The sequence below is a fragment of the Nerophis lumbriciformis genome, linkage group LG15, assembly GCF_033978685.3.
Source record: "Nerophis lumbriciformis linkage group LG15, RoL_Nlum_v2.1, whole genome shotgun sequence".
Taxonomy (NCBI): domain Eukaryota; kingdom Metazoa; phylum Chordata; class Actinopteri; order Syngnathiformes; family Syngnathidae; genus Nerophis; species Nerophis lumbriciformis.
The window spans coordinates 27,797,337-27,819,545 of NC_084562.2; the positions used below are offsets into that span (position 1 = coordinate 27,797,337).

Below are 22,209 nucleotides of genomic sequence, written 5' to 3' on the forward strand. Positions count from 1 at the left end.
ATGTACCAATGTTCATATATCATCTACATATATGTACCAATGTTCATGTATCATCTACATATATGTACCAATGTTCATGTATCATCTACATATATGTACCAATGTTCATGTATCATCTACATATATGTACCAATGTTCATGTATCATCGACATATATGTACCAATGTTCATATATCATCTACATATATGTATCAATGTTCATGTATCATCTACATATATGTACCAATGTTCATGTATCATCTACATATATGTACCAATGTTCATGTATCATCTACATATATGTACCAATGTTCATGTATCATCTACATATATGTACCAATGTTCATGTATCATCTACATATATGTACCAATGTTCATGTATCATTTACATATATGTACCAATGTTCATATATCATCTACATATATGTACCAATGTTCATGTATCATCTACATATAACTGGATACTGTTCATGTATCATCTACATATATGTACCAATGTTCATGTATAATCTACATATATGTACCAATGTTCATATATCATCTACATATATGTACCAATGTTTAAATATCATCTACATATATGTACCAATGTTCATGTATCATCTACATATATGTATCAATGTTCATGTATCATCTACATATATGTATCAATGTTCATGTATCATCTACATATATGTACCAATGTTCATGTATCATCTACATATATGTACCAATGTTCATATATCATCTACATATATGTACCAATGTTCATGTATCATCTACATATATGTACCAATGTTCATATATCATCTACATATATGTACCAATGTTCATGTATCATCTACATATATGTACCAATGTTCATATATCATCTACATATATGTACCAATGTTCATGTATCATCTACATATATGTACCAATGTTCATATATCATCTACATATATGTACCAATGTTCATGTATCATCTACATATATGTACCAATGTTCATGTATCATCTACATATATGTAACAATGTTCATGTATCATCTACATATATGTACCAATATTCATGTATCATCTACATATATGTACCAATGTTCATGTATCATCTACATATATGTACCAATGTTCATATATCATCTACATATATGTACCAATGTTCATGTATCATCTACATATATGTACCAATGTTCATGTATCATCTACATATATGTACCAATGTTCATGTATCATCTACATATATGTACCAATGTTCATGTATCATCTACATATATGTACCAATGTTCATGTATCATCTACATATATGTACCAATGTTCATGTATCATCTACATATATGTACCAATGTTCATATATCATCTACATATATGTACCAATGTTCATGTATCATCTACATATATGTACCAATGTTCATGTATCATCCACATATATGTACCAATGTTCATATATCATCTACATATATGTACCAATGTTCATGTATCATCTACATATATGTAACAATGTTCATGTATCATCTACATATATGTACCAATATTCATGTATCATCTACATATATGTAACAATGTTCATGTATCATCTACATATATGTACCAATGTTCATGTATCATCTACATATATGTACCAATGTTCATGTATCATCTACATATATGTAACAATGTTCATGTATCATCTACATATATGTACCAATGTTCATGTATCATCTACATATATGTACCAATATTCATGTATCATCTACATATATGTACCAATGTTCATGTATCATCTACATATATGTACCAATGTTCATGTATCATCTACATATATGTACCAATGTTCATGTATCATCTACATATATGTACCAATGTTCATATATCATCTACATATATGTACCAATGTTCATGTATCATCTACATATATGTACCAATGTTCATGTATCATCTACATATATGTACCAATGTTCATGTATCATCTACATATATGTACCAATGTTCATGTATCATCTACATATATGTACCAATGTTCATATATCTACATATATGTAACAATGTTCATGTATCATCTACATATAACTTGATACTGTTCATGTATCATCTACATATATGTACCAATGTTCATGTATCATCTACATATATGTACCAATGTTCATATATCATCTACATATATGTACCAATGTTCATGTATCATCTACATATAACTGGATACTGTTCATGTATAATCTACATATATGTACCAATGTTCATGTATCATCTACATATATGTAACAATGTTCATGTATCATCTACATATATGTACCAATGTTCATGTATCATCTACATATATGTACCAATGTTCATGTATCATCTACATATATGTAACAATGTTCATGTATCATCTACATATATGTACCAATGTTCATGTATCATCTACATATATGTACCAATGTTCATGTATCATCTACATATAACTGGATACTGTTCATGTATCATCTACATATATGTACCAATGTTCATGTATCATCTACATATATGTACCAATGTTCATATATCATCTACATATATGTACCAATGTTCATGTATCGTCTACATATAACTGGATACTGTTCATGTATCATCTACATATATGTACCAATGTTCATGTATCATCCACATATATGTACCAATGTTCATATATCATCTACATATATGTACCAATGTTCATATATCATCTACATATATGTACCAATGTTCATATATCATCTACATATATGTACCAATGTTCATGTATCGTCTACATATAACTGGATACTGTTCATGTATCATCTACATATATGTACCAATGTTCATGTATCATCCACATATATGTACCAATGTTCATATATCATCTACATATATGTACCAATGTTCATATATCATCTACATATATGTACCAATGTTCATATATCATCTACATATATGTACCAATGTTCATGTATCATCTACATATAACTGGATACTGTTCATGTATCATCTACATATATGTACCAATGTTCATGTATCATCTACATATATGTACCAATGTTCATATATCACCTACATATATGTACCAATGTTCATATATCATCTACATATATGTACCAATGTTCATGTATCATCTACATATATGTACCAATGTTCATATATCATCTACATATATGTACCAATGTTCATATATCATCTACATATATGTACCAATGTTCATGTATCATCTACATATAACTGGATACTGTTCATGTATCATCTACATATATGTACCAATGTTCATGTATCATCTACATATATGTACCAATGTTCATGTATCATCTACATATATGTACCAATGTTCATGTATCATTGACATATATGTACTAATGTTCATGTATCATCTACATATATGTACCAATGTTCATGTATCATCCACATATATGTACCAATGTTCATATATCATCTACATATATGTACCAATGTTCATATATCATCTACATATATGTACTAATGTTCATGTATCATCTACATATATGTACCAATGTTCATGTATCATCTACATATATGTACCAATGTTCATGTATCATCTACATATATGTACTAATGTTCATGTATCATCTACATATATGTACCAATGTTCATGTATCATTGACATATATGTACTAATGTTCATGTATCATCTACATATATGTACCAATGTTCATGTATCATCCACATATATGTACCAATGTTCATATATCATCTACATATATGTACCAATGTTCATATATCATCTACATATATGTACCAATGTTCATGTATCATCTACATATATGTACCAATGTTCATGTATCATCTACATATATGTACCAATGTTCATGTATCATCTACATATAACTTGATACTGTTCATGTATCATCTACATATATGTACCAATGTTCATGTATCATCTACATATAACTTGATACTGTTCATGTATCATTAACATATAACTTGATACTGTTCATATATCATCTACATATATGTACCAATGTTCATGTATCATCTACATATATGTACCAATGTTCATGTATCATCTACATATATGTACCAATGTTCATGTATCATCTACATATATGTACCAATGTTCATGTATCATCTACATATATGTACCAATATTCATGTATCATCTACATATATGTACCAATGTTCATGTATCATCTACATATATGTACCAATGTTCATATATCATCTACATATATGTACCAATGTTCATGTATCATCTACATATATGTACCAATGTTCATATATCATCTACATATATGTATCAATGTTCATGTATCATCTACATATATGTACCAATGTTCATGTATCATCTACATATATGTACCAATGTTCATGTATCATCTACATATATGTACCAATGTTCATGTATCATCTACATACAGTATATGTATCAATGACTTGTTGATGTATCATCTACATTGATACTGTTGATGTATCATCTACATACATATGTAAAAGGTCATCTTCTTGAGAAAGAAAAGAGTTGATAGTGAAGGATGATGCAGTGATACTCACGCTGAGGCAGGGTGCTGACGTAGTTTAGTCTGGGAGGGCGGACTTTGGCGTTGGTGGTGTACATTGGGTAGAACAAAAGCCAGTTTTCATAACCTCCTTCCAACACCAGCGGTTGACTTTGCAAGATGGTGACACTGTCCCACTGGCCAGTGTGAGAGTGGGAGTGGGAGGTCAAGGAGTGTGTAAGTGAAAGTGAAAGATTGTAGGGACAATACCTTGTAGAGAGCATCTTTCAGGCTCTGCAAGGTGGTGCCCAGTGTAAGATCCCTCACAGAGTTAAACCAGTCTAACAGGACTACATAATCCACACACCCACGCCTCTTCCATTCTTCTTTGGAATCTTCTGGAAGCTTGTCCTCAATCTGATTCACAGTGATTCTGAACAGGTCCAAGTCAGTCATTTCAGTAGCATACAAACATTTCAGTGTAAACATAATGCACAATGTCAATCAAATGGCACAATAAATACTCTTCTTTTCTACGGTACCTACCGTATTTTCCGCACTATAAGGCGCACCTAAAAACCACAAATTTTTTCAAAAGCTGACAGTGCGCCTTATAACCCGGTGCGCTTTATATATGGATTAATATTAAGATTCATTTTCATAAAGTTTCGGTCTCGCAACTACGGTAAACAGCCGCCATCTTTTTTCCCCGTAGAAGAGGAAGTGCTTCTTCTTCTACGCAAGCAACCGCCAAGGTAAGCACCCGCCCCCATAGAACAGGAAGCGCTTCTTCTTCTACTGTAAGCAACCACCCGCCCGCGTAGAAGAAGAAGAAGCGCGCGGATATTACCGTACGTTTCATTTCCTTTGTGTGTTTACATCTGCAAAGACCACAAAATGGCTCCTACTAAGCGACAGGGATCCGGTTCATGAAAAGACGCAATCTCTCCATCCGCATACGGACTACTATTTCACAGCAACTGCCTAAAGACTTTCAAGAAAAGCTGGCTACTTTCCGTGCATATTGTAAAAACAAGATAGCTAAAAAAAGATCCGGCCAGAGAACATTATCAACATGGACGAGGTTCCACTGACTTTTGATATTCCTGTGAACCGCACTGTGGATACAACGGGAGCACGCACGGTGAATATTCGCACCACAGGGAATGAGAAGTCATCCTTCACTGTGGTTCTAGCTTGCCATGCTAATGGCCAGAAACTTCCACCCATGGTGATATTCAAAAGGAAGACCTTGCCAAAAGAGACCTTTCCAGCCGGCGTCATCATAAAAGCTAACTCGAAGGGATGGATGAAGAAAAGATGAGCGAGTGGTTAAGGTAAGTTTACGCGAAGAGGCCGGGTGGCTTTTTTCACGCAGCTCCGTCCATGTTGATATACGACTCCGTGCGCGCCCACATCACGCTGGTTTTTAATATATTATTAAAGTTTGACTGACCTATCTGACTGTTTTTTTGACATTCCTTTAGCGCAGTTAGATGCGGCTTATAACACGGGGCGTCTTATAGGTGGACAAAGTTTTGAAATATGCCGTTCATTGAAGGCGCGGCTTATAACCCAGGGCGCCTTATGGTGCGGAAAATACGGTACAGTATATTTCATGAGTTGTTTTGTCAAGCATTGCTTCAAAGTACATCTTGAAACCTTAAAGTGTCCACAATGTCACATGTGACACACATGACGTATGATTGAGACATGTGACACATGTGAGATATGATTGAGACATGACACATGTGAGATATGATTGAGACATGTGACACACACATGTGAGATATGATTGAGACATGTGAGATATGATTGAGACATGTGACACATGTGAGATATGATTGAGACATGTGACACATGTGAGATATGATTGAGACATGTGACACATGTGAGATATGATTGAGACATGACACATGTGAGATATGATTGAGACATGTGACACACACATGTGAGATATGATTGAGACATGTGAGATATGATTGAGACATGTGACACATGTGAGATATGATTGAGACATGTGACACATGACATATTGCTGAGATACATGACACATGACAAACATACATGGGGTAAAAAGTATTTAGTCACTAGTGCAAGTTGTCCCACTTCAAAAGATGTCATTTCCATCATTCCTCCATTCAGATCTCCTCTGGAGCACTGATGATTTGGGGCTGTCCAAAGAGTTTCTATGGGGTTGAGATGTCCAGGACCTAGAAATGCTTCTTAGGAAGCCAGTCCTTGGTTGTGTGTGGATCATTGTCATGTCCAGTCCTTGGTTGTGTGTGGATTATTGTCATGTCCAGTCCTTGGTTGTGTGTGGATCATTGTCATGTCTAGTCCTTGGTTGTGTGTGGATCATTGTCATGTCCAGTCCTTGGTTGTGTGTGGATCATTGTCATGTCCAGTCCTTGGTTGTGTGTGGATCATTGTCATGTCCAGTCCTTGGTTGTGTGTGGATCATTGTCATGTCCAGTCCTTGGTTGTGTGTGGATCATTGTCATGTCCAGTCCTTGGTTGTGTGTGGATCATTGTCATGTCTAGTCCTTGGTTGTGTGTGGATCATTGTCATGTCCAGTCCTTGGTTGTGTGTGGATCATTGTCATGTCCAGTCCTTGGTTGTGTGTGGATCATTGTCAAGCTGAAAGACTCAAGTCAGGTTTCATCTTCAATGTCCTTTCTGATGGAAGGAGGTTTTCACTCAAAATCTCACCATGTTCTCTTTGTGAGATGCTCATTTACATATACTCTAATTTACATTCACTCTCATTTATGCGTAGTTTCAGTGGAATGGTGTGGCATGCAGCTATACGTGTAGTTTCAGTGGAATGGTGTGGCATGTACCGGTAGCTAAATGTGTAGTTTCAGTGGAATGGTGTGGCATGTAGCTATATGTGTAGTTTCAGTGGAATGGTGTGGCATGCAGCTATATATGTAGTTTCAGTGGAATGGTGTGGCATGCAGCTATATGTATAGTTTCAGTGGAATGGTGTGGCATGCAGCTATATGTGTAGTTTCAGTGGAATGGTGTGGCATGCAGCTATATGTGTAGTTTCAGTGGAATGGTGTGGCATGTAGCTATATGTGTAGTTTCAGTGGAATGGTGTGGCATGCAGCTATATGTGTAGTTTCAGTGGAATGGTGTGGCATGCAGCTATATGTGTAGTTTCAGTGGAATGGTGTGGCATGCAGCTATATGTGTAGTTTCAGTGGAATGGTGTGGCATGTAACTATATGTGTAGTTTCAGTGGAATGGTGTGGCATGTAGCTATCTGTGTAGTTTCAGTAGAATGGTGTGGCATGCAGCTATACGTGTAGTTTCAGTGGAATGGTGTGGCATGCAGCTATATGTGTAGTTTCAGTGGAATGGTGTGGCATGCAGCTATATGTGTAGTTTCAGTGGAATAGTGTGGCATGCAGCTATATGTGTAGTTTCAGTGGAATGGTGTGGCATGCAACTATATGTGTAGTTTCAGTGGAATGGTGTGGCATGCAGCTATATGTGTAGTTTCAGTGGAATGGTGTGGCATGCAGCTATATGTGTAGTTTCAGTGGAATGGTGTGGCATGCAGCCAAATGTGTAGTTTCAGTGGAATGGTGTGGCATGCAGCCAAATGTGTAGTTTCAGTGGAATGGTGTGGCATGTAGCTATATGTGTAGTTTCAGTAGAATGATGTGGCATGTAGCTATATGTGTAGTTTCAGTGGAATGGTGTGGCATGTAACTATATGTGTAGTTTCAGTGGAATGGTGTGGCATGTAGCTATATGTGTAGTTTCAGTGGAATGGTGTGGCATGCAGCTATATGTGTAGTTTCAGTGGAATGGTGTGGCATGTAGCTATTTGTGTAGTTTCAGTGGAATGGTGTGGCATGCAGCTATATGTGTAGTTTCAGTGGAATGGTGTGGCATGCAGCTATATGTGTAGTTTCAGTGGAATGGTGTGGCATGCAGCCAAATGTGTAGTTTCAGTGGAATGGTGTGGCATGTAGCTATATGTGTAGTTTCAGTGGAATGGTGTGGCATGCAGCCAAATGTGTAGTTTCAGTGGAATGGTGTGGCATGTAGCTATCTGTGTAGTTTCAGTGGAATGGTGTGGCATGCAGCTATATGTGTAGTTTCAGTGGAATGGTGTGGCATGCAGCTATACTTCAACTGCATACAGGAATTCCTTTGTCGAAGAAGTTGATGACTTTCTGCTCAAGCGTGTGCAGTTCACCTCTTGGTGCATATTCTCCCTCCTTAGTACCTGCCGTGATCCATTTTGGTGCATCTTCACCTGCTGTGATCCATGTTGGTGCATCTTCACCTGCCGTGATCCATTTTGGTGCATCTTCACCTGCTGTGATCCATGTTGGTGCATCTTCACCTGCTGTGATCCATGTTGGTGCATCTTCACCTGCTGTGATCGGTGGCTTGTCTCAAGGCCAGAAATCACCAGGTTGTCCTCTTTCAAGCTCTGCAATCTTCTTGTCGTTGTCTTTGATTATTGCTTTCAGCTGCTTAAGTTCATCAGTTCAATCCATAAGGCCCATTTGCTGTTTTACTACTTTGCTCACTTCCTCTAACATGAAATTCAGAGACCTTTTCACATCTTCCATTTCTTCTGCTAACTTCTTCGTCGCCATTCTTTAGTGATGAAAGTACTTTCAGAATTCAGGTGATCTTTCAGAATACTTTCAGATTCCAGGCAATCCAGTATTGATGGTGTGTCAGTGCATTGAAGCACATGTCATCAAAAAGTCTCCAACAAGTCCAAAATCACAAAACTGATCCGGCAGTTTGAAGATGTTGCTCTGCTGGATGGATGTCAACTTATTTTCAAGATTTTTCATGGATTGTTGGAGCTGTGTGACCCAGTGCATCTTCAATCTTAATCTACTCTTCTGGATCATCCACATGCTCTCTAGCAGACTTCATACGGGCCTGGACCTGTACTGCCTGAAGCAGGGGGACACTGCAGGATTGGAGTCCCGAGTGTGGTACTTTGGTCTCTGCAGGTCATTCACTAGGTCCCCCGTGGGATTCTGGGATTTTGCTCACCCTTCTTGTGATCATCCTGATCGGGGTGAGATCTTGCGTGGAGCCCCAGATGGAATGAGATGATCAGTGCTATCGTATGTCTTCCATTTTCTGATAGTTGCTCCCACAGTTGATTTCTTCACACCAAGCTGCAGATTCAGTGCAGGTCTACAAAGTTGTTTCTGGTGTCCTTTGAAAGCTCTTTGGTCTTGGCCACAGTGGAGGTTGTGGACAGGTGTCTTATATACTGACAACCAGGCCAAACATTAATACAGGTAACCAGTGAGGACAGAGGACCTTCTTAAAGAAGAGTTGCTTGTTCGTAGGTGACTAAATACTTCTTTTAAAGAGGAATTTACCAATTAATTCAATAAAAATGCTACAATGTGATTGCATGGATTACTTTCCCTCATTGATGAAGTGTAGCTATGATGAAAATGACATTTTTATGTGGGACAACTTGCACAATTGCACAACCTGCTCAGTGGCCTTGTGGTTAGAGTGTCCGCCCTGAGATGGGTAGGTCGTGAGTTCAAACCCCGGCCGAGTCATACCAAAGACTATAAAAATGGGCACTCAGCATCAACAGTTGGAATTGGGGGTTAAATCACCAAAAATGATTCCCGGGCGCAGCCACCGCTGCTGCTCACTGCTCCCCTCACCTCCCAGGGGGTGAACAAGGGGATGGGTCAAATGCAGAGGACAACTTTCACCACACCTAGTGTGTGTGTGACAATCATTGGTACTTTAACTTTAACAATTGGTGGTTGACTAAATACTTTTTTGCCCCACTATATATATATATATATATATATATATATATATATATATATATATATATATATATATATATACAAACCCCGTTTCCATATGAGTTGGGAAATTGTGTTAGATGTAAATATAAACGGAATACAATGATTTGCAAATCATTTTCAAGCCATATTCAGTTGAATATGCTACAAAGACAACATATTTGATGTTCAAACTCATGAACATTTTTTTTTTTGCAAATAACCATTAACTTTAGAATTTGATGCCAGCAACACGTGACAAAGAAGTTGGGAAAGGTGGCAATAAATACTGATAAAGTTGAGGAATGCTCATCAAACACTTATTTGGAACACCCCACAGGTGTGCAGGCTAATTGGGAACAGGTGGGTGCCATGATTGGGTATAAAAACAGCTTCCCAAAAAATGCTCAGTCTTTCACAAGAAAGGATGGGGCGAGGTACACCCCTTTGTCCACAACTGCGTGAGCAAATAGTCGAACAGTTTAAGAACAACGTTTCTCAAAGTGCAATTGCAAGAAATTTAGGGATTTCAACATCTACAGTCCATAATATCATCAAAAGGTTGAGAGAATGTGGAGAAATCACTCCACGTAAGCGGCATGGCCGGAAACCAACATTGAGTGACCGTGACCTTCCATCCCTCAGACGACACTGTATCAAAAAGCAACATCAATCTCTAAAGGATATCACCACATGGGCTCAGGAACACTTCAGAAAACCACTGTCACTAAATACAGTTGGTCGCTACATCTGTAAGTGCAAGTTAAAGCTCTACTATGCAAAGCCAAAGCCATTTATCAACAACATCCAGAAACTTCTCTGGGCCCGAGATCATCGAAGATGAACTCATGCAAAGTGGAAAAGTGTTCTGTGGTCTGACGAGTCCACATTTCAAATTGTTTTTGGAATAATTTGACATCGTGTCATCCGGACCAAAGGGGAAGCGAACCATCCAGACTGTTATCGACGCAAAGTTGAAAAGCCAGCATCTGTGATGGTATGGGGGTGCATTAGTGCCCAAGGCATGGGTAACTTACACATCTGTGAAGGCACCATTAATGCTGAAAGGTACATACAGGTTTTGGAACAACATATGCTGCCATCTAAGTGCCGTCTTTTTCATGGACGCCCCTGCTTATTTCAGCAAGACAATGCCAAGCCACATTCAGCACGTGTTACAACAGCGTGGCTTCGTAAAAAAAAAAAAAGAGTGCGGGTACTTTCCTGGCCCGCCTGCAGTCCAGACCTGTCACACATCAAAAATGTGTGGCGCATTATGAAGCGTAAAATACGACAGCGGATACCCCGGACTGTTGAACAACTGAAGCTCTACATAAAACAAGAATGGGAAAGAATTCCACTTTCAAAGCTTCAACAATTAAGTTTCCTCAGTTCCCAATTGTTTATTGAGTGTTGTTAAAAGAAAAGGTGATGTAACACAGTGGTGAACATGCCCTTTCCCAACTACTTTGGCACGTATTGCAGCCATGAAATTCTAAGTTAATTATTATTTGCAAAAAAAAAAATAAAGTTTATGAGTTTGAACATCAAATATGTTGTCTTTGTAGTGCATTCAACTGAATATGGATTGAAAAGGATTTGCAAATCATTGTATTCCGTTTATATTTACATCTAACACAATTTCCCAACTCATATGGAAACGGGGTTTGTATATATATATATATATATATATATATATATATATATATATATATATATATATATATATATATATATATATATATATATATATATATATACATATAAATGTATTGTTCAAGTCAGATACCCTGGACTGATGTCTTCCTGAGGCACACTGATACATGTACCATTGTATCGTTTGTAAGAAGGCGAACATGTATATGAATATATATAATGTACATGTATATATGAACGTATATGAATATATAAAGTACATGTATATATAATGTACATGTATATATAAACGTATATGAATATATAATGTACATGTATATATAAACGTACATGTACCGTATTTTTCGGACTATATGTCGCATTTTTTTTCATAGTTTTGCCGGGGGTGCGACTTAATACTCCGGAGCGACTTATAGTCCGAAAAATACGGTATATATAAACGTATATGAATATACGATGTACATGTATACATAAATGTACATGTATATATAAACGCACATGTATATATAAATGTACATGTATATATAAACGTACATGTATATATAATTGTATATGAATATATAAACGTACATGTATGTATAAACATATATGAATATATAAACGTACATGTATATATAAACGCACATGTATATATACATGTACATGTATATATAAACGTACATGTATATATAATTGTATATGAATATATAAACGTACATGTATATATAAACATATGTGAATATATAAACGTACATGTATATATAAACATATATGAATATATAAACGTACATGTATATATAAACGTATATGAATATATAAACGTACATGTATATATAAACATATATGAATATATAAACGTACATGTATATATAAACGTATATGAATATATAAACGTACATGTATATATAAACGTGTATGAATATATAAATGCACATGTATATATAAAAGTATATGAATATATAAACGCACATGTATATATAAACGTGTATGAATATATAAACGTACATGTATATATAAAGTACATGTATATATAAACGTAGAAGTATATATAAACATATATGAATATATAATGTACATGTATATATAAACGCACATGTATGTATAAACGTATATGAATATATAAACGCACATGTATATATAAACGTATATGAATATATAAACGTTAGGGGTGTAACGGTACGTGTATTTGTAGTGAACCGTTTCGGTAAGGGGGTGTCGGTTCGGTTCGGAGGTGTACCGAACAAGTTTCCACACGGACATATTAAGTAGCGTAACGCACATTGTGTAAACAATGCACACAGAGGCACAACACACGGCATGCTAGCAGCTAACAGGCTAGGATAGACTGACCATACGTCCTCTTTTCACCGGACATGTCCTCTTTTGCGGAGCTGTCAGGGCGGAGTTTCTTAAATGCCTCAAATGTCCGGCATTTTGAGTTAGGGTTGCGTGTATTTTCAATGTACGTTCAGGGTTAAGAAGGGGTTAAAAACAAAACAAACAGCAGCATTGGTGAGGGAGGGGCAGAGACAGAGAGAGAGAGAGAGAGAGTTATGATAAACGCGCATGCTTTGCCAGGCTCTGCTTTTTATCCATAGATTTATCACATTTAATTTGTTATTATCTATAGCAGGGGTGTCAAAAGTGTGCCCCGGAGGCCATTTGCAGCCCACAGCTAATGTTTTAAAGGACCACGACACATTCTAAAAATACTATTCAAATAAACAAAAACATAACAAAGTGAAATAAAAAAGCTAAAAGGTTAAATGTAATTTAGAAAAAGTTGCAATGTTGACTAATAAAACAAAGCTGTTTTTTTTCTTTCAAACTGTCATTGCTCAAAACATAATATTGAATCAAAATCAATGTTATTATGAATTATTGACCTATCCAAGGTTCCCATTACTTCACATCAAATATTCCACTAAGAAAAATATTTTTGGTGGAAGATTTTGCAAATTTGGTAAATAAATAACCCAAAAATTTATATTTTGTTGTTTTCTTTTACTGTACCGAAAATGAACCGAACCGTGACCTCTAAACCGAGGTACGTACCGAACCAAAATGTTTGTGTACCGTTACACCCCTAATAAACGTACATGTATATATAAACGTATATGTATATATTAAGGTACATGTACAGGTAAAAGCCAGTAAATTAGAATATTTTGAAAAACTTGATTTATTTCAGTAATTGCATTCAAAAGGTGTAACTTGTACATTATATTTATTCATTGCACACAGACTGATGCATTCAAATGTTTATTTCATTTAATTTTGATGATTTGAAGTGGCAACAAATGAAAATCCAAAATTCCGTGTGTCACAAAATTAGAATATTACTTAAGGCTAATACAAAAAAGGGATTTTTAGAAATGTTGGCCAACCGAAAAGTATGAAAAAGAAAAATATGAGCATGTACAATACTCAATACTTGGTTGGAGCTCCTTTTGCCTCAATTACCGGTACTGCGTTAATGCGGCGTGGCATGGAGTCGATGAGTTTCTGGCACTGCTCAGGTGTTATGAGAGCCCAGGTTGCTCTGATAGTGGCCTTCAACTCTTCTGCGTTTTTGGGTCTGGCATTCTGCATCTTCCTTTTCACAATACCCCACAGATTTTCTATGGGGCTAAGGTCAGGGGAGTTGGCGGGCCAATTTAGAACAGAAATACCATGGTCCGTAAACCAGGCACGGGTAGATTTTGCGCTGTGTGCAGGCGCCAAGTCCTGTTGGAACTTGAAATCTCCATCTCCATAGAGCAGGTCAGCAGCAGGAAGCATGAAGTGCTCTAAAACTTGCTGGTAGACGGCTGCGTTGACCCTGGATCTCAGGAAACAGAGTGGACCGACACCAGCTGGACTGCTGCTGAGTGGTCCAAAGTCATGTTTTCTGACGAAAGCAAATTTTGCATTTCCTTTGGAAATCGAGGTCCCAGAGTCTGGAGGAAGACAGGAGAGGCACAGGATCCACGTTGCCTGAAGTCTAGTGTAAAGTTTCCACCATCAGTGATGGTTTGGGGTGCCATGTCATCTGCTGGTGTCGGTCCACTCTGTTTCCTGAGATCCAGGGTCAACGCAGCCGTCTACCAGCAAGTTTTAGAGCACTTCATGCTTCCTGCTGCTGACCTGCTCTATGGAGATGGAGATTTCAAGTTCCAACAGGACTTGGCGCCTGCACACAGCGCAAAATCTACCCGTGCCTGGTTTACGGACCATGGTATTTCTGTTCTAAATTGGCCCGCCAACTCCCCTGACCTTAGCCCCATAGAAAATCTGTGGGGTATTGTGAAAAGGAAGATGCAGAATGCCAGACCCAAAAACGCAGAAGAGTTGAAGGCCACTATCAGAGCAACCTGGGCTCTCATAACACCTGAGCAGTGCCAGAAACTCATCGACTCCATGCCACGCCGCATTAACGCAGTAATTGAGGCAAAAGGAGCTCCAACCAAGTATTGAGTATTGTACATGCTCATATTTTTCATTTTCATACTTTTCAGTTGGCCAACATTTCTAAAAATCCCTTTTTTGTATTAGCCTTACACAATATTCTAATTTTGTGACACACGGAATTTTGGATTTTCATTTGTTGCCACTTCAAATCATCAAAATTAAATGAAATAAACATTTGAATGCATCAGTCTGTGTGCAATGAATAAATATAATGTACAAGTTACACCTTTTGAATGCAATTACTGAAATAAATCAAGTTTTTCAAAATATTCTAATTTACTGGCTTTTACCTGTATATATAAACGTATATGTATATATAAAGGTACATGTATATATATAATTGTATATGAATGTATAAATGTATATTTGAAGTCAGGTACCCTGGACTGATGGCTTCCTGAGGCACACTGATGCAGGCCTGTGATGGAACCTGAATGTGAGACTCCTGAAAGTCGGCATGTGTGCGAGCGTCCATGACAATGACAGTAATCATCTGGTCCTTCATCATGTGGAACAGTTTCTCAGCGGTGATGGCCCCAGCAGGCACTGCTGCACAAACACATGCAGGTATTATTGCAGCGACACAGACCATCTAGATCACACCTGGGCAAAATACACATGAGGCCCATTAAGACTTTCAATCTGGCCCGCCGGACCTTCTACATCATTTTTTTTACACCTTTAACATCAAAAGTGTATTTTCCATTATGATGTGCAGTGCTTTTTTTAAATGACCGTCAGTCTTGAACTATACAAAGTATTTCAATGCTTGAAATCGGCACTTTTGAGTGTTCTAGGAGTTATTAGGGTAATGTAGGTCACAGCAGCTCAGACCAGGAACAAAGCAGAGTGTTTTCAGAGCAGACAGCCCCAAACACATGCAGAAGCACATTTTTACAACAAAGTTCTGCATAAAAGTGATAATATATTCCATCCATCCATTTTCTACCGCTTGTCCCTTTTGGGGTCGCGGGAGGTGCTGGCGCCTAACTCAGCTGCATTCGGGCAAAAGGCGGGGTACACCCTGGACAAGTCGCCGCCTCATCACAGGGCCAACACAGATAGACAGACAACATTCACACACTAGGGACCATTTAGTGTTGTCAATCAACCTATCCCCAGGTGCATGTCTTTGGAGGTGGGAGGGGCCTATCCCCAGGTGCATGTCTTTGGAGGTGGGAGGGGCCTATCCCCAGGTGCATGTCTTTGGAGGTGGGAGGAAGCCGGAGTACCCGGAGGGAACCCACGCAGTCACGGGGAGAACATGCAAACTCCACACAGAAAGATCCAGAGCCCGGGATTGAACTCAGGACTACTCAGGACCTTCTTATTGTGAGGCACATGCACTAACCCCTGTTCCACCGTGCTTCCCATATATATATATATATCATATTGTAGGTGTTTATTACCCTTTGCATTCATATTTTGCTGTTTGTTACATTTTTGTCCTGTTTTGCTTGATAGTAAAATATGTATATGGGGGAGCGACGTTCATATGTTGTTAATATTCAGTGTTTTATTGTTCATCGTTAATATTGTAAATCCCTCTTTCTTTATTTCCATGGACATTTTGGGTGTCCCATTCAGTAAAAAACTGTAAAATTCCATTCTCTTTTTTTGAGGTGGTCTCTCATAACTTTTTTAGAACTTTATGGGACATTGTGACTTTTGGTATTAGTGTTCCTGGAAAAAAAGGGACCCAAACACACACATCTAAATAAGTATATATCATTTATACACACATACTGTACATCTAAATGTGTATATATAATTTATACACACATACTGTACATCTAAATGTGTATATAACATTTATACACACATACTGTACATCTAAATGTGTATATAACATTTATACACACATATTGTACATCTAAATGTGTATATAACATTTATACACACATACTGTACATCTAAATGTGTACATACCATTTATACACACATGCTGTACATCTAAATGCGTGTATAACATTTATACACACATACTGTACATCTAAATGTGTATATAACATTTATACACACATACTGTACATCTAAATGTGTACATAACATTTATACACACATACTGTACATCTAAATGTGTATATAACATTTAACATACACACATATTGTACATCTAAATGTGTGTACAACATTTATACACACATATTGTACATCTAAATGTGTATATAACATTTATACACACATACTGTACATCTAAATGTGTACATACCATTTATACACATATACTGTACATCTAAATGTGTATATAACATTTATACACACATACTGTACATCTAAATGTGTATATAACATTTATACACACACTACTGTACATCTAAATGTGTATATAACATTTATACACACATATTGTACATCTAAATGTGTATATAACATTTATACACACATACTGTACATCTAAATGTGTATATAACATTTATACACACATACTGTACATCTAAATGTGTACATAACATTTATACACACATATTGTACATCTAAATGTGTGTATAACATTTATACACACATATTGTACATCTAAATGTGTATATAACATTTATACACATACTGTACATCTAAATGTGTACATACCATTTATACACACATACTGTACATCTAAATGTGTATACATCATTTATACACACATACTGTACATCTAAATGCGTATACATCATTTATACACATACTGTACATCTAAATGTGTACAAACATTTATACACACACTACTGTACATCTAAATGTGTACATAATATTTATACACACTACTGTACATCTAAATGTGTATATAACATTTATACACACATACTGTACATCTAAATGTGTATATAACATTTATACACACATATTGTACATCTAAATGTGTATATAACATTTATACACACATACTGTACATCTAAATGTGTACATACCATTTATACACACATACTGTACATCTAAATGCGTGTATAACATTTATACACACATACTGTACATCTAAATGTGTATATAACATTTATACACACATACTGTACATCTAAATGTGTACATACCATTTATACACACATACTGTACATCTAAATGCGTGTATAACATTTATACACACATACTGTACATCTAAATGTGTATATAACATTTATACACACATACTGTACATCTAAATGTGTACATAACATTTATACACACATACTGTACATCTAAATGTGTATATAACATTTAACATACACACATATTGTACATCTAAATGTGTGTACAACATTTATACACACATATTGTACATCTAAATGTGTATATAACATTTATACACACATACTGTACATCTAAATGTGTACATACCATTTATACACACATACTGTACATCTAAATGTGTATATAACATTTATACACACATACTGTACATCTAAATGTGTATATAACATTTATACACACATACTGTACATCTAAATGTGTATATAACATTTATACACACACTACTGTACATCTAAATGTGTATATAACATTTATACACACACTACTGTACATCTAAATGTGTATATAACATTTATACACACATACTGTACATCTAAATGTGTGTATAACATTTATACACACATATTGTACATCTAAATGTGTATATAACATTTATACACATACTGTACATCTAAATGTGTACATACCATTTATACACACATACTGTACATCTAAATGTGTATATAACATTTATGCACACACTACTGTACATCTAAATGTGTATATAACATTTATACACACACTACTGTACATCTAAATGTGTACATAACATTTATACACACTACTGTACATCTAAATGTGTATATAACATTTATACACACACTACTGTACATCTAAATGTGTACATAACATTTATACACACTACTGTACATCTAAATGTGTATATAACATTTATACACACATACTGTACATCTAAATGTGTATATATTATTTATACACACACATACTGTACATCTAAATGTGTATACAACATTTATACACACACTACTGTACATCTAAATGTGTACATAACATTTATACACACTACTGTACATCTAAATGTGTATATAACATTTATACACACATACTGTACATCTAAATGTGTATATATTATTTATACACACACATACTGTACATCTAAATGTGTATACATTTATACACACACTACTGTACATCTAAATGTGTACATAACATTTATACACACATATTGTACATCTAAATGTGTATATAACATTTATACACACATATTGTACATCTAAATGTGTGTATAAAATTTATACACACATATTGTACATCTAAATGTGTATATAACATTTATACACACATACTGTACATCTAAATGTGTACATACCATTTATACACACATACTGTACATCTAAATGTGTACATATCATTTATACACACATACTGTACATCTAAATGTGCACAAACCATTTATACACACATACTGTACATCTAAATGTGTATATAACATTTATACACACATACTGTACATCTAAATGTGTGTATAACATTTATACACACATACTGTACATCTAAATGTGTACATACCATTTATACACACATACTGTACATCTAAATGTGTATATAACATTTATACACACACTACTGTACATCTAAATGTGTAAATAACATTTATACACACATACTGTACATCTAAATGTGTATATAACATTTATACACACATACTGTACATCTAAATGTGTATATATTATTTATACACACATGCTGTAAATCTAAATGTGTATATAACATTTATACACATACTGTACATCTAAATGTGTATATAACATTTATACACATACTGTACATCTAAATGTGTATATAACATTTATACACACATACTGTACATCTAAATGTGTATATATTTATACACACATACTGTACATCTAAATGTGTATATATTTATACACACACATACTGTACATCTAAATGTGTATATAACATTTATACACACACATACTGTACATCTAAATGTGTATACAACATTTATACACATACTGTACATCTAAATGTGTATATAACATTTATACACATATACTGTACATCTAAAAGTGTATATATCATTTATACACATACTGTACATCTAAATGTGTATATATTTATACACACACATACTGTACATCTAAATGTGTATATAACATTTATACACACATATTGTACATCTAAATGTGTATATAACATTTATACACACATATTGTACATCTTAGTGTGTATACAACATTTATACACACATATTGTACATCTAAATGTGTACATACCATTTATACACACATACTGTACATATAAATGTGTATATAACATTTATACACACATACTGTACATCTAAATGTGTATATAACATTTATACACACATATTGTACATCTAAATGTGTGTATAACATTTATACACACATATTGTACATCTAAATGTGTATATAACATTTATACACACATACTGTACATCTAAATGTGTGTATAACATTTATACACACATTGTACATCTAAATCTGTGTATAACATTTATACACACATACTGTACATCTAAATGTGTATACAACATTTATACACACATTGTACATCTAAATCTGTGTATAACATTTATACACACATACTGTACATCTAAATGTGTATACAACATTTATACACACATACTGTACATCTAAATGTGTATATAACATTTATACACACATACTGTACATCTAAATGTGTGTATAACATTTATACACACATACTGTACATCTAAATGTGTATATAACATTTATACACACATACTGTACATCTAAATGTGTATATAACATTTATACACACATACTGTACATCTAAATGTGTATATAACATTTATACACACATACTGTACATCTAAATGTGTATATAACATTTATACACATTGGCCCCCGAGACACATTTTTTTCTCTCAATGTGGCCCCCGAGTCCAAATATTTCTGATGTAAATGTAGCAGGTTATTACATCATTTACCTTTTGAAGATGCATTCTTCAGCTCGTCTTCTTCTGCTTTCACCTGACAGTCACAAGAATGGAGCTTAGGTTCACCAATATTTCACTACAAATGTTCAGACATGAGTATTTGTTCAATGAGGTACGAGCTGATGATTCAAAAATTCAAAAGATACTTCTTCTCATGCTCTGAGATAGGAATATACATGCACAATAACAACAGATAAGAATATACATGCACAATAACAAACAAAGTGGTTTTCACTACCTTATTGTTTGCAGAGGAGCACATTGAAGAACCTCCACTGCCATCTTTCTCGCTGATTTCTTCCTTTCTCCTTTTCTCCTCCTGTCGCTCCTTTTCTTCCAACTTCTTCCTGACTTCCACTTCCTCATACCTGTTCACAAGTCTACAACTTAGAAGGTGGTCCTAGCAACACTTCCTCATACCTGTTCACAAGTCTACAACTTAGAAGGTGGTCCTAGCAACACTTCCTCATACCTGTTCACAAGTCTACAACTTAGAAGGTGGTCCTAGCAACACTTCCTCATACCTGTTCACAAGTCTACAACTTAGAAGGTGGTCCTAGCAACACTTCCTCATACCTGTTCACAAGTCTACAACTTAGAAGGTGGTCCTAGCAACACTTCCTCATACCTGTTCACAAGTCTACAACTTAGAAGGTGGTCCTAGCAACACTTCCTCATACCTCTTCACAAGTCTACAACTTAGAAGGTGGTCCTAGCAACACTTCATACCTGTTCACAAGTCTACAACTTAGAAGGTGGTCCTAGCAACACTTCCTCATACCTGTTCACAAGTCTACAACTTAGAAGGTGGTCCTAGCAACACTTCCTCATACCTGTTCACAAGTCTACAACTTAAAAGGTGGTCCTAGCAACACTTCCTCATACCTCTTCACAAGTCTACAACTTAGAAGGTGGTCCTGGCAACACTTCCTCATACCTGTTCACAAGTCTACAACTTAGAAGGTGGTCCTAGCAACACTTCCTCATACCTGTTCACAAGTCTACAACTTAGAAGGTGGTCCTAGCAACACTTCCTCATACCTGTTCACAAGTCTACAACTTAGAAG

At 35.6% G+C, this 22,209-nt stretch overlaps 1 protein-coding gene across 2 annotated transcripts in view; it reads right to left on the reverse strand.

The window, feature by feature from the left end:
* The window catches only part of usp8 (ubiquitin specific peptidase 8), a 46,178-nt gene that overhangs the window by 13,979 nt on the left and 9,990 nt on the right, over positions 1-22,209 (reverse strand). The window contains exons 5-9 of one of the 2 annotated variants that reach the window (XM_061974676.1): positions 21,381-21,510; positions 21,134-21,176; positions 15,612-15,777; positions 4,606-4,768; positions 4,391-4,532 (exon numbers count right to left, since the gene is read on the reverse strand). In XM_061974676.1, coding sequence (XP_061830660.1) covers positions 4,391-4,532; positions 4,606-4,768; positions 15,612-15,777; positions 21,134-21,176; positions 21,381-21,510 — 644 coding nt within the window. Of the gene's footprint in view, positions 1-4,390; positions 4,533-4,605; positions 4,769-15,611; positions 15,781-21,133; positions 21,177-21,380; positions 21,511-22,209 lie in introns of both variants that reach the window. The other variant, XM_061974675.1, reaches the window with a different exon arrangement.